The sequence below is a fragment of the Daktulosphaira vitifoliae genome, unplaced genomic scaffold (assembly GCF_025091365.1).
Source record: "Daktulosphaira vitifoliae isolate Bord-2020 unplaced genomic scaffold, ASM2509136v1 Scaffold_1, whole genome shotgun sequence".
Taxonomy (NCBI): Eukaryota; Metazoa; Arthropoda; class Insecta; order Hemiptera; family Phylloxeridae; genus Daktulosphaira; species Daktulosphaira vitifoliae.
The window spans coordinates 26,686,066-26,699,900 of NW_026099572.1; the positions used below are offsets into that span (position 1 = coordinate 26,686,066).

At 24.4% G+C, this 13,835-nt stretch overlaps 1 protein-coding gene across 2 annotated transcripts in view; it reads right to left on the reverse strand.

The window, feature by feature from the left end:
* Positions 1–13,835, reverse strand: part of LOC126894670 (voltage-dependent T-type calcium channel subunit alpha-1G-like) — an 88,413-nt gene that overhangs the window by 52,490 nt on the left and 22,088 nt on the right. For both annotated transcript variants that reach the window (XM_050665848.1, XM_050665849.1), the window contains exons 3-4: positions 7,527–7,619; positions 1,174–1,352 (exon numbers count right to left, since the gene is read on the reverse strand). In XM_050665848.1, coding sequence (XP_050521805.1) covers positions 1,174–1,352; positions 7,527–7,619 — 272 coding nt within the window. The remainder of the gene's footprint in view (positions 1–1,173; positions 1,353–7,526; positions 7,620–13,835) is intronic.

Genomic DNA, 13,835 nt, shown 5'->3' on the forward strand with positions numbered 1-13,835 from the left:
GACGGTGGGTAGTCAAGGAACTAAAGGGAATGAGGAAGAGATGTGCCGTTAAGGTATTCATACAAACTTCGTTTTCTCTTTGGTGTGTCAAAAACTTAAAGCTGTTTCTCAACGGAAACTTTATTAAACTTTGAATGAAACAAGTTGTCGGAGGTTGCCTATTGCATAATCATACAGGTAAATATCCTATATTTGCTAGACATTTTTGACATCGGTAAACTCTAGGTGTTATTAATATATTTAGTATAAGTCTAAAGAAAACAATGACTAGGCAAAACTGTTTAATGTTGTCAATAAATTTAAGTTTTTATAAACATAGGTACCTAATATTTTGAATTTGTGTCTATAATCTAAAAATTATAAAAAATAAGTTTAGATTAAATAGCTACGAAATCTAAAATCATTTTTCTATAAACCTTCTATTAATATTTATAAATGGTAAAAGTTGTGTAATTATTCAAGTTACATTTACTTTACACGAAATATGTATGTGTAATTTTGAAATTAAATTGTAGTCATTATTTTTATTGTTGGCACCATAATTCGAATATCACCTACACTACCAATATACAATTATGAATATACATAACTTTTAAGTATTTTTTTTTTTTTACAATAACTAAATGTTAATTTAGGGAAATGTTTATAACACTGCTCATCAATGTGAAACGCGAGTAGTAAATGGTGTGATTGGTGAGCGATAAACACATAATTTATGTCCTGCATTCGAAATTCGATAACTTTACCCTTCGAATAGTATTATTATTCTATATATTATAATAATATTTATCAATGATATGGTAAATTTAGAAACATTGACCTCGGTCAGCTGCGATAGTGATCAATAAAATGGTATGTATGCCCAACGATCATTTTAGATTGACAGATAAATGTGCACACGTTATATATGAATATTCCGTCAGACCTAAATCAATTGTTAATTTGTTGGTCTCGTATTAAAAATAGTCTATTTGTCAATTACAGAGCTGTATTGAAGAATTTTTGTAAATCAAATACAGAGTAATTTAAATGAAGAGGAATTACGTATGAATTGACATTAATGACCAACAAGTGTCCAACAGTTATTAAATTTCTAAAATTTGCATTAAAAGTAATGTAACGATCCTATTATGTATAAAAAAGCAACAACATATATATATATATTTAACTTACTTGACCATTTGAGAGTAACAAGATGACGGCTCAGAATTATTCGTCGAAGAGGTCAACGTGCTTGTAGAATGAAAACGAGCACGTTCCATTTTCATCCTTTCCATTTCACGTTTTTTCGTTTCAGAGAACTGGGTAGCTATAACTACTAGACAAAGGTTTATCATGAAAAATGATCCGATCTGAAAACACAAGATGATAAAATAAAAAAATATATATAATAATCGCCAATATTTGATAAAGAATAAAATGGGATAAGAATATTAAGAAGTAAACAAATTCAGGCTTTCTTAAAAAGCTTTGATGACAAGGCTTTATATACTTTTTGAAATTCAACTGAGTTTTGCAAAAATAAGTACATTATAATATTTTTATTATTTAAGTATTTTTTATTATTATTACCCATCGGCAAAAAATACTAAGTTCATATTTTCACCCCCAGTGAACATTTATTTAAATCTATACTCTAATAAAAAGCTCTACTTTATTTTAGAGACATTTTTAAAAAGACAATCTCGTATTTTGCTTTTTAATCTTATGTTAAAAATTTCAAGTACACATTATTTTACATTGATTTAACTGTTATTGAAGTAACAATCTTCAAGTATAATAATGTTTGTTTTAAAATTAAAATAAAAAAATTTGTTTAGTTTTATAAAAAGGATATTTAAAATACTAAACGACGTAAAATAAAATAGATTGGATATTTTTTTAAATAAAACTTAAGAAAAAATATTTAATCGTTATATTATAAAGATTATAATTTTATATTTTATTAATATAACATTTTAGTAAGCTTTTATATATTTTTATAGTTAAACTACTTAAGTTTTTATATTTTATGGTTAAACCATAAAAGGTCTATTTGCCGTTAATCCAGGTCAACTTGGTTTGGAGAATACCTTTGGTAGAATATTATGCTTTTATGTAAATATAAGCAGGTGTAGATAAGTATAATGTAAACAAAAGATAGAATTAAGCCAACATTCATTATTTAAATTTTTTTGTTCTTTTCATTTAAAATGCTTGAAATATTTAAAAATTAACTATTTAATAATTAATAGAAATTGATTAATAAAAAAGCTGATTTAATGGGAAAAAACGGTAGCACAGTGGGGTCGTGGCACATTATTGACGTGGCATAGTTGGGTCAAGTATAGATGATATCTGACATTGATTTTAATCACTGTCATAAGAAATGCTTCGATGCAAATTTTTAGATAGTGTTTAATTTTAAGAAGTTGGTGGATTATACCAAAAGCAAAATGAATTCCTATATCTTTCGTTATTCCTGATTATTATTGCTTTGATTTATAAGTATAAAATTTGAATAAACATTTATTATTTATATTAATTAAATTAGTATGCGATTGATATTTAATTTTTTATAATTTTTTCGGAGAAATTATAAAAAAATTATAAGGTAGTTATTACTTTTATGACAAACGCGTATCAAAATTAAAAGACTTGATACAAAACTTTTTAGATAAATATTTGTTGTTAATAATAAAAGAATTTTCATCAGTCAAAAATTTACTTTTTTGAGCAATTTTAGCACTGATTTCAACTTTGCAATTAGATTTTTACATTACCGCTAATTTTTGATATTATTACTAATTAGTTAAAAACGAGTATGAATATTTATTAAATAGAAAATTTTATGAGAATTAAAAAATAGTATTGTGAAGTATAATATGCAGTCAGAAAGTTTATTATTATTATTTACTGAAAAATTTATCAGAAAAGTTCAATATATTTTTTTTTGTAAAAGAACATATAAATAGAATACATAATAATAATTTCTAAGTAATTTTTGTTGTTTAAAAAGATTCTACAATTTAAATATTCAGAACTTAATTAATATTAATTATTTACTTTAACTAACAAAACCAATAAAAAAATTGTTACAAAATAAATATTCAATTGAGCATATTATAAAATTTGATTATAATTAAAAAATGTATTGTTAAATTCATGTGAAACTAAAAATATTTTTTTTTAGAAATTATTTATATAGCAACATGTTATTAAAAAATGTGGAATATTATAGATTGGTAGTAACAAACACAATAGAATTAGAAAATTAATAAATTATTGTCACTACTAATAAATAACTATTATCATATAAAACCTAAAACACTTATAAAGTTTAATTTATTGTGAAAAAGTTATTATTTTGAATCCATCCTGTCGTCAAGCAAAGGGTCGGAGTTATAAAAAAAAATATAAAAATGATAAGTAATTACCTAAAGTATCTATAAAAAAAAAATGTATTGATCCATACATTATGGCAGATTTAAGAAAAAAAAACCCAGCACAGGGGGGTCGTGGCACAGTGGTGACGTGGCATAGTTGGGTCAAGTATAATGATATCTGACAGCGATTAAAATCACTATCAAAATAAAACGCTTCAATGCAAATCTTTAGATAGTGTTTAATTTTAAAAAGTTGGTATATTATTCTAAAAGCTACATGATCTGCTAGTTCTTTATTAATATCCTGATTAAGATAAAGTATGTCGAATGAAAAAGGGATTATAAAAAAATATTATTTTTCATAAAAAAATTGTGTTGATCCATACACTTTTCAATAAGTTATAGCATTATAAAGTTAAAAATGTAAAAAATAAAATCGAGAATTTTCACACAAAAATAGCATTCGGTAGCCATTTTCACAAGTCCAGAGGTCATTTTAAATCCCCCCCTGTGAGCAGATAAAGGGTCAAATTTACAAAAAAAATATACCAAATGATAAGTAAAGACATCAAGCATCTATATAAAAAAAAATTATATTGATATGTTCATTTTTGAAAAAGTTACGGCAGTTTTTAGTAAAAAAAATTGAAAAAATTTCGAAAATTAGCGATTTTTAAATTTGTAATTTTTTTGGAGGTTTCCCCCATTTACGGGGAACGAGGGAAATTTTTTCAATTTTGAAGGGTAATGTCTTCGACTAGATACAATTTGTGATCNACGAGGAATAAGGGAAATTGTTTTCAATTTTTGAGGGTAATGTCTTCGACTAGATACGATTTGTGATCTTTTGAAGTATTGTTCAAAGAAATCGGTTTGGTGAGAGCCGAGAAAAAGTGAAATACTAAAAAAAAAATAATAATAATAAACACATAGTAAAATCAATGCCTTCTCAGCTTCGTATCAAAATTGAAATTTTTTAAATTAAATCAATAGTTGATACATGTTTTTTTAATTAAAAAATTGCATTAACTACAAATCCAAATATATCACTAATTTTTTTTTAATTTTTTCTCTGGAAAAAATTTAACTTATTACTTACAATATTTTCAATTGTTTTATTTGAATAAAAATAAATTATATTAACTATGGAATATTTGTGTATGGTAATATATTACATAAATTAAATCTAGAAAACAGTAAGACTCATAGACAGATTACCACTAAGTCGACGAAATCAACAAAGCATTACAAATGAATTACCCTATTTCTTACATGTGGTTCTATGCATGAGAACATTTCTCCTCATTTGTTGAAATAAGTACAACTTTACTACGAAAGCATTATTAATTACATGTTCGAGGCAACGGTCAGTTTTAAAAGGTTCTCACTACAATATTTAATTACTTCCATTATAAATTGAATGATAAAAGATATGGTACTTACCAAAACAAATGATTTTATAACATTAGCATTTGTAAAATTAATTTTAGCTTTCCTAGTATGTATTAAAAAAGTAATACAGATAACCACATAAAAAATTACAAGTTAACATTAAAGATTATATTAGTTGAAACATTCAGTAAAATAAATGTAGATAAAAACATTTACTATTATAAGTTTTTTAGTACAAATAACAACCAAAACATTTCAATAACAAAGAATAAATAAATACATGTTTTTAAATATGCATTTAAGAAAATAATTAATAAAGAATATACTTATAACTGAATGATGATAAATAAATTGTTGTACACCAAAATAATGTGCTTTTTTTACAATATAAAATATAAATCAATGGGAATAGATGAGACATTTTTACTCAATTTAATGGACAATTTAACGGTATAAATTCATAATCTATATGTGTATTATTCGTACAACAAATTTCAGCCTTCAGTCATATGAATTGCAATTCTAAGCTTAGAGAGAAAGGACAAAAGTCGAGTAGTCAACATGTTTTCACTAAACTTGCACAATGTTTTGAAACGTCGACGCCGACTAAATTATTTCTCACAATGAACTTATATACGATATATATACCTGCAACTTAATTAAATGTATACAAGTTTTCCCATAATAGGTCAGGAGTTTAGAAAATTGGATTTTAAATAGAATTGTAAAAATTAGTAGATGTACATATTAATATTAACAAAACTGACACATAATTCATATATTTTTCTTTTAAAGTATTCGTGATAAAAATTTACCCACTGCAAATAAAATAGTTCTTCTACTTTACATAATTACGTAGGGTTTTAAGGTTTGTTTATTATTAAAAAAGATGACTTTTGCAATACTAGTGTTTCTGTCAACGAGTTTTGATCTTAATAACAACTCTAAACTATATTGAACAAATTACTTTTCTGTAATATTACGATTGGACTTTAAAATACCGTTTTAGACTTCAATGCGAGTTACAATGTTTATCAAAAGAACAAATGATGGGAAATATCGAATAGTTCTTAATCTATTCGATAGTCTATAAAAATAGTTTTTAAAATATTCCATAGTTTATGCTAAAAATAAACTATTCGGTTGTATAAACACAATTTGAATAGTTTATAATCAATAGTTTAAAATATTTGAAAATGCCCATAATTTTTTCTATTATTAATTGTATAATAATTTATTTTAAGTACTCGTTAATTATCTTTTTATGATAATTAAGTGTACTGAATAAAAATTTTAGGTAGAACTAATCGAATAGTTTTTAAACTATTCGATCGTTTATGCTAAAAATAAACTAATCGATTGTATAAGAACAATTCGATAGTTTAAAATAATGGAAAATGCCCATCACTAAAAAGAACATAAATTACAAATTCTTACGACTGGAAAAATTTCAAAGTTTGATTTCTATACAGATTAATTCATTTATCACGAATCACTTATATAATCAAAATATAAATAACACATGAAGGTTTTTTTTTGTTTCTTTTAGATAAAGAAGTTCTTAATTTATCAATAATAAAGTATTATTTATGTTTATCTCTTTTACCTTAAAGGATGTCAACTTAATTGTTTTAACTGGCAATATACATAATTAAATAGTTTATTAAACAGATAATGAACTAAATACGAAAATGACTGGTCGAAAACAACTTTTAGACCAGTTTTTCAAAAGTTATTGACATTTTAATCCTATGCGGGAGGAAGTTTCAAAGATTATTTTACTTAATATTTTATTAGACGTTAATGGGTATTACATTAGATGTACAATTGATTCATATTTATTGATAAATACACATTGATAGTAATAATTAAACTTAAAGTAAAGATCAATTTAAAATCACTCTTCTATTGTACTTAATATAGATTTATATTTTAACTCACACTTCCGTAATTAACTATCTGTTTTCATTTTTCGTTTTAACTAACGATCATCAATTATTTCGTTTATATCTAATAAATCTTCAATGCTTAGCAGTGTACTAATATATGTTTAATAACCAATTAGTAATTTCCATAATATGCAAATGTTAATTTTGTTTAGCTTTTATAACTTTTCAGTATCATGGAAGTTTTGATATTAAACATGAGGTAATAGATTCCATAAATAATCAAACAATCTTTAACTATATCTTGTAAATGATCACGTTGGTAAGTCTAGAATGAAATGTGAATATAATCGGATATTCGCATTTCACTTTTTTTTTAATAAAGTTTTTGAACTCATGTTTTTTTCAGAAACAATGTTTTCAAATTGTACGACTATAAAAGAACTTTATTAAGTAAACAAAAAATCGTACTGCATGTATTTTTTTCTTTATTTTAGAGGTCGACAAATGTATTGTTACAATGAACTAAACTTTTCTTTTAAAAAACTTAGTATAATTCATTTTTACATCATTTTGATTTTTTAGAATATTTTTTTTTATAATTCAAATAGACACTGGAAACTCTTTTATCATTGTAACAAAGAAAATAATTAAACTAATTGAGTTGGTGGTTTTGATCGAAAATAACATTTTATACTTTTAGTTTAAAAAAATACAATTATGCAAACAAAAAACTTTTAACTTCTGTATTCATTCATTCAAAATTATCTTGAAAAGTTTAGATGTTCATTTGACGCGTTATTTTTATTATTAAATTAATAGTACTGTTTAAAGATTTATGCGAGGCTTGTCTTATAACATTACAGTCAATACGAATACTTACCACGATTAGCAGTACAAAGTATATCCAATCCCAAAACGAATGAGCGTCTTGAACATAATACATTATATCCACCCAACCTTCCAAACTTATAACCTGAAATACAAACAAAACATTATAATTGTAGAATGTTTAAATGAATACATAATTTCTAGATGGATGAATGTATAAACATGTATTAAAAATCCTCTACAATGTGATCAATTTCGGGTAAGTCTCTCGTTTTTTGAAAAAAAAAAAGAAGAATTATTTAAGTCAAAAATACTATAATAATATATAGCCAAATCATTTTTTTTCATCCCTTCAGGCATTATAAAATATCTAAAATTGAGTTGTATTTTTTAATAGAACTCATATCTTAACTTTTTTAACTATTTTTTTTATTCGATCGATTGTTGGCGTATTAGTTAAAACATTTGTATTTAAAGCAAAAATTCATCATTAATTTAGTTTTTGTAATACCGGAGACAGAAATAAATGTTTCAATTGACCATATTTTTATGATATTTATCAATAAAAAGTGAACACACCGATGACCAACAATGAGCGATAGTGACTTTGATTATAAGAACAAAATAGTTTGTAATTTTTTTGCCTATCACATTATTAAGTCAAAAGTACGAATTCCTTAAAAAAAAAAATTTTATTATAAGGGTTTTATCCCTTATTGTGTAGCTTTTTGAACTAAATAATTATTCTCTAATATTTTTCAATAGTTTCTGACTAAATAAATGTCTTACCCAAAATTTATCGCTCTGCATATAATTCAGCATTAACAATTTTAAAATGTTCTACATCATTTTTTTACAGTGAATTCCCAAGTGATCATTAATTACCTTTTGGATTCTGGATATTTGCCAAATACTTTATTTAAGGGTCGGTGAGATTTTATTCGAAGAAACACTTTATGAACTAATACATAGATACTTCCAGTTACAATCACTGGCATGAATTTTGTTAAATTATTTATAACAATAAATTTGAATAATATTAGCCACAAGTGATCAACTCTTATTTCACAATAAAACAATTTACATAAAGTTTGTATTTTATAAACATTTTTTTTCTAGAACTATAATATAGTTGATTAGGAATAATGTTTCAATTGAAAAACATTAGAAAAATACTATCTCTCATAACTAAAACAAATTTTAGCAATAAAAGTATTATTCTCTTTATTAGCTTCGATGCGAAGCGGAGAAGGTATTGGTTTTACTATGATGTGTTTTTTTTTTTTTTTTTTTTCTGTTACCACTTTTTCTCAGCTCTCACTGGACCGATTTCTTTCAAAAATACGTCAAAAGATCACAAATCGTATCTAGTTGAAAACATTACCCTTAAAAATTGGAAAAAATTCTCTCGTTCCCCGCAAATGGGGGAAATATCCAAAAAAATTACAAATTTAAAAATCGCTAATTTTCGAAATTTTTTCACTTTTTTTTCTTAAAACTGACAACTTTTTCAAAAATGAACAAATCAATATAATTTTTTTTTTATAGATGCTTGATGTCATTACTTATTATTTCGACGATCTATCTTCTATACGCAAATGGCTACCATATTGAAAAATATACTATTTTTGTATGATAATTATGGGTTTTGTATTTTATTTTAATAGAAGTTGATGTTGCTTTTGCAATTATCCATCAATTTTTTAAAATTAAACACTATCTACAGATTTGCATCGAAGCGTTTCTTATGATAGTGATTTTAATCACTGTCAGATTAAATCTATACTGGACCCTACTATGCAATGTCTCCACTATGCCGCGACCCCACTGTGCTACCGTTTATTAATTATAAATTTGTACTTGTTTTTGTTAAGATATATTTTAGAGTAATTGAAATTATTTATAATATGTAAAAGATCGACGTTTGACATAAGCTTATTATTAATTATTCAATGTGAACATTACCAGACAATAATTATCTGTTAAATTCTTCGATTAAACATTTATGTAATGATAAAACCAAATGTAGTAGAATTTTTTATAGAAAACAGTTAAAATTACGAATTAAGTTTTTTTTCTTTTTGAATTTAAAATGATTTAGATAAAACTATTAAAAGAAAAATGTTGCTAAATTTTCAAAAATGTCATGGTTTCTCGAAACAGAAATTTTAAAATCAATACAGTTTGCATATTAATAACTATAAAAACTATTTTCAACACAAAATTATTGCTATACTGAATGTTAATGTTAATTTACTTTTAGCTTCGATGCGAAGCGGAGAAGGTATTAATTTTACTATGATGTGTTTTTTTTTTTTTTTATGTCTGTTGCCACTTTTTCTCAGCTCTCACTGGACCGATTTCTTTCAAAAATACGTCAAAAGATCACAAATCGTATCTAGTTGAAGACATTACCCTTAAAAATTGAAAAAAATTCCCTCGTTCCCCGCAAATGGGGGAAATATCCAAAAAAATTACAAATTTAAAAATCGCTAATTTTCGAAATTTTTTCACTTTTTTTTCTTAAAACTTCCATAACTTTTTGAAAAATCAACAAATCAACATAATTTTTTTTTATACTAAAACCTTAGATATTTACCTTTCATTTGATATCATTTTTTTGAAAATCTATCACTTAACCTGCTCATTGGGGGGGATTTAAAATGGCAACTTTTTTACAAAAATTAATTTTTTCAACTTAATTTTTGAAAATGTTCCGGAAAGACTGCGTCCTTTAAACATATATCAAATTAAAGCTTATTTTATGTACTACAAAATGAAAAAAAAAAATTTGTCCCGACACTTTTTTTTCTACATTTAAACGGCTGCCGTAGTTAAAAAAACACTATTTTTGTGTTAAAATTTTCGATTTTCGATTTTAAATTTTCAACTTAAAAATGCTATAACTTTTTGAAAAATGTATATATCAGCACAAATTTTTTTTTTCTAAATACATTATAAGTACATCTTTCATTTGACATACTTTTTATTAAAATTGGACAATTTCCCCTTATATAGGGGGCGTTCAAAACTTAAAATATTGTAAAAAACATAGATCTTTTTCAACTGAACTTTTGAAAATGTTCCGGAAATACTGCGTCCTTTAAACATATATCAAATCAAAGGTTATGTTATATACTATCAAATGAAAAAAAAAAATTTGTCCCGACATCTTATCTTCTATGTGCAAATGGCTGTCGAAAATTTAAAAAAAAATGTAATGTTTGCGATAAAAATTACATTTTATCGGGATGTTTTTTGTACTTAAAACTGCCATAACTTTTTCAAAAATGAACAAATAAAAATAATATTTTTTTGTATTGAAACCTTAGATATTTCCCTTTCATTTGATATAATTTTTTTTGAAAATCTAACACTTATTCTGCTCACTGGGAGGATTTAAAATAGTAACTTTTTTACAAAAAATAACTTTTTCAACTTAATTTTTGAAAATGTTCCGGAAATACTGCGTCCTTTAAACATATATAAAATTAAAGCTTATTTTATGTACTACAAAATGAAAAAAAAAAATTTGTCCCGACGATCTATCTTCTATACGCAAATGGCTACCATATTGAAAAATATACTATTTTTGTATGATAATTATGGGTTTTGTATTTTATTTTAATAGAAGTTGATGTTGCTTTTGCAATTATCCATCAATTTTTTAAAATTAAACACTATCTACAGATTTGCATCGAAGCGTTTCTTATGATAGTGATTTTAATCACTGTCAGATTAAATCTATACTGGACCCTACTATGCAATGTCTCCACTATGCCGCGACCCCACTGTGCTACAGTTTTTTTTTAATTTAGTTTCGATAATTAAAGTTGGAACAAATCAATTTAAAGAATTATTTTAAATCATTTACAAATATAAAGTAAATAATTTTGATATATGAATACGATTTATTGCTAACATTATTATAGTTATTTATAAGTTTATTATATTTCTTCTATCATTAAAATATTTTGATTTTTAAACTAATAATTATTATAAAGTTAACAATTTTAATTATTTATTATCTTCTATTATGTAGGAACCCTTATATTATTGTTACTTTCTTCAGTGTATTAAGTGTATTTTTACCACGAAACCAAATATTGATTAACTTTTATAATGTTAATTAAAAGTTTGATATATATTTTTTTAACTTTAATACTTTTAATCGAGTATTTTAACTTCGATGCGAAGTTGAGAAGGTATTAATTTTACTATGATGTGTTTTTTTTTTATGTCTGCTGCCACTTTTTCTCAGCTCTCACCGAACCGATTTCTTTCAATGATACGTCAAAAGATCACAAATCGTATCTAGTCGAAGACATTACCTTCAAAAATTGAAAAAAATTCCCTCGTTCCCCGTAAATGGAGGAAAACTCCAAAAAAATTACAAATTTAAAAATCGCTAATTTTCGAAATATTTTCAATTTTTTTTACTTAAAACTGACAACTTTTTCAAAAATGAACAAATCAATATAATTTTTTTTTTATAGATGCTTGATGTCATTACTTATTATTTCGTATATTTTTTTTTTTAATTTAACCCTTTACCAGCCCACAGGGGGGATTTAAAATCACAACTTTTTCACAAAAAATTAACTTAACTTTTGGAAAGTGTTCCGGAAGGTCTGACACTTTTATATATATCTTAAATTAAAGTTAATGTAATATACTTTATTATGGAAAAAAAAAAATTCGGACTTTATTTTATCTTCACGGTGAAAATGGCCCCGGAATGCTATTTTTGTGTGAAAATTCTCGATTTTGTATTTTACATTTTTAACTTTAAAATGTTATAACTTTTTGAAAAATGTATGGATCAATACAATTTTTTTATAAGAAATAAAATGTATATACTTCTTTCATTATATATATAATGTATATATTTCTTTCATTCATTCGACATACTTTTTTTTAAAATCGGACCATTTCCCTTAATACAGGGGAGGTTCAAAACATAAAAATGCATATAGAAAGTAGAACTTTTTCAACTTGACTTTTGAAAATGTTCCGGAAAATCTGACACTTTAATATATATCTTAAATTAAAGATAATGTAATATACTTTATTATGAACAAAAAAAAATTTGACCTCTGGACTTGTCTTCGTGGTGAAAATGGCTACCAAATGCTATTTTCGTGAGAAAATTCTTTATTTTATTTTTTACATTTTTAACTTTATAATACTATAACTTATTGAAAAGTGTATGGATTAACACAATTTTTTCATGAGAAATAATATTTTTTAATTATCCCTTTTTCATTCAGGATATTAATAAGAAAATAGCAGATCATGTAGCTTTTGGAATAATCCACCAATTTTTTAAAATTAAACACTATCTAAAGATTTGCATCGAAACGTTTTTTTTTTATAGTGATTTTAATAACTGTCAGATATCATTATACTTGATAAAACTATGCTACGTCACCACTGTGCCGCGACCCCCCTGTGCTGGTTTTTTATTATTTATCTTTTATCTAAACATTGTTATGTTTTACTGCGATTTTCAAAAGAGTTTTTATTGTATTATATAAAGTAATCATGTGTTATGGCTTTAGATTTACATAGTAAATCAAATTTCAACCGAATTATGAAAACAATTTGTTCTATTTAAATTTTTACGAAAAGTAGGTATCTTTTATTATATTTTTTAGACTTGAATACATTTTACATTTGATAGGTATATTTACATTTTAATATAATAATAATTATAATCACACTTAATATTGCTGTATTACTCGATATTTAATAACAATTAACCTATTTAAATGTTTTGCATAAAATTTTCAAAAAAAAAAACTTATAACGTAATAGAACTTTGAGTAAAATGAAAACGTTCTATTTACATAGTCACAAAATTTTCAATATTAAAGCGTATTCATTTACAGAAAATTTCGCTTTTTAATAACTAATTTTAAATGATGTCTTATAAAGCCACTCGAGTTTTAATATTTAATATGGGTTAGTGGTACGGTTGCGATATCGACTATAATCGTTGCTACCTGCCCAAACAAAATACAATTAGACTATATTCGGAAGTCTCTATAAATTTTGTATGTTTAACACAAGAATTTAAATTAAGAACAGTTTGCAAAATATTTTAATTAATTTTCAATATTTAATTATTAAACTCATCATGAATTATTTTTTAGAAAATACAATGATTAAAATTTTGAATGAGAAATAATAAAATAACCAATACTTCAATAAGAAGTATTTATCAAGAAAAGATTTCTCATATCCATAAATTAAAGGATTAATTAAAATCCTTTTGTATTTAATTTGAAGCAGAGTATTAGAAAAGTTTTTCAACTAATTTACATAAATATATACATTTATAAAGTTAGATTTCAGTTGC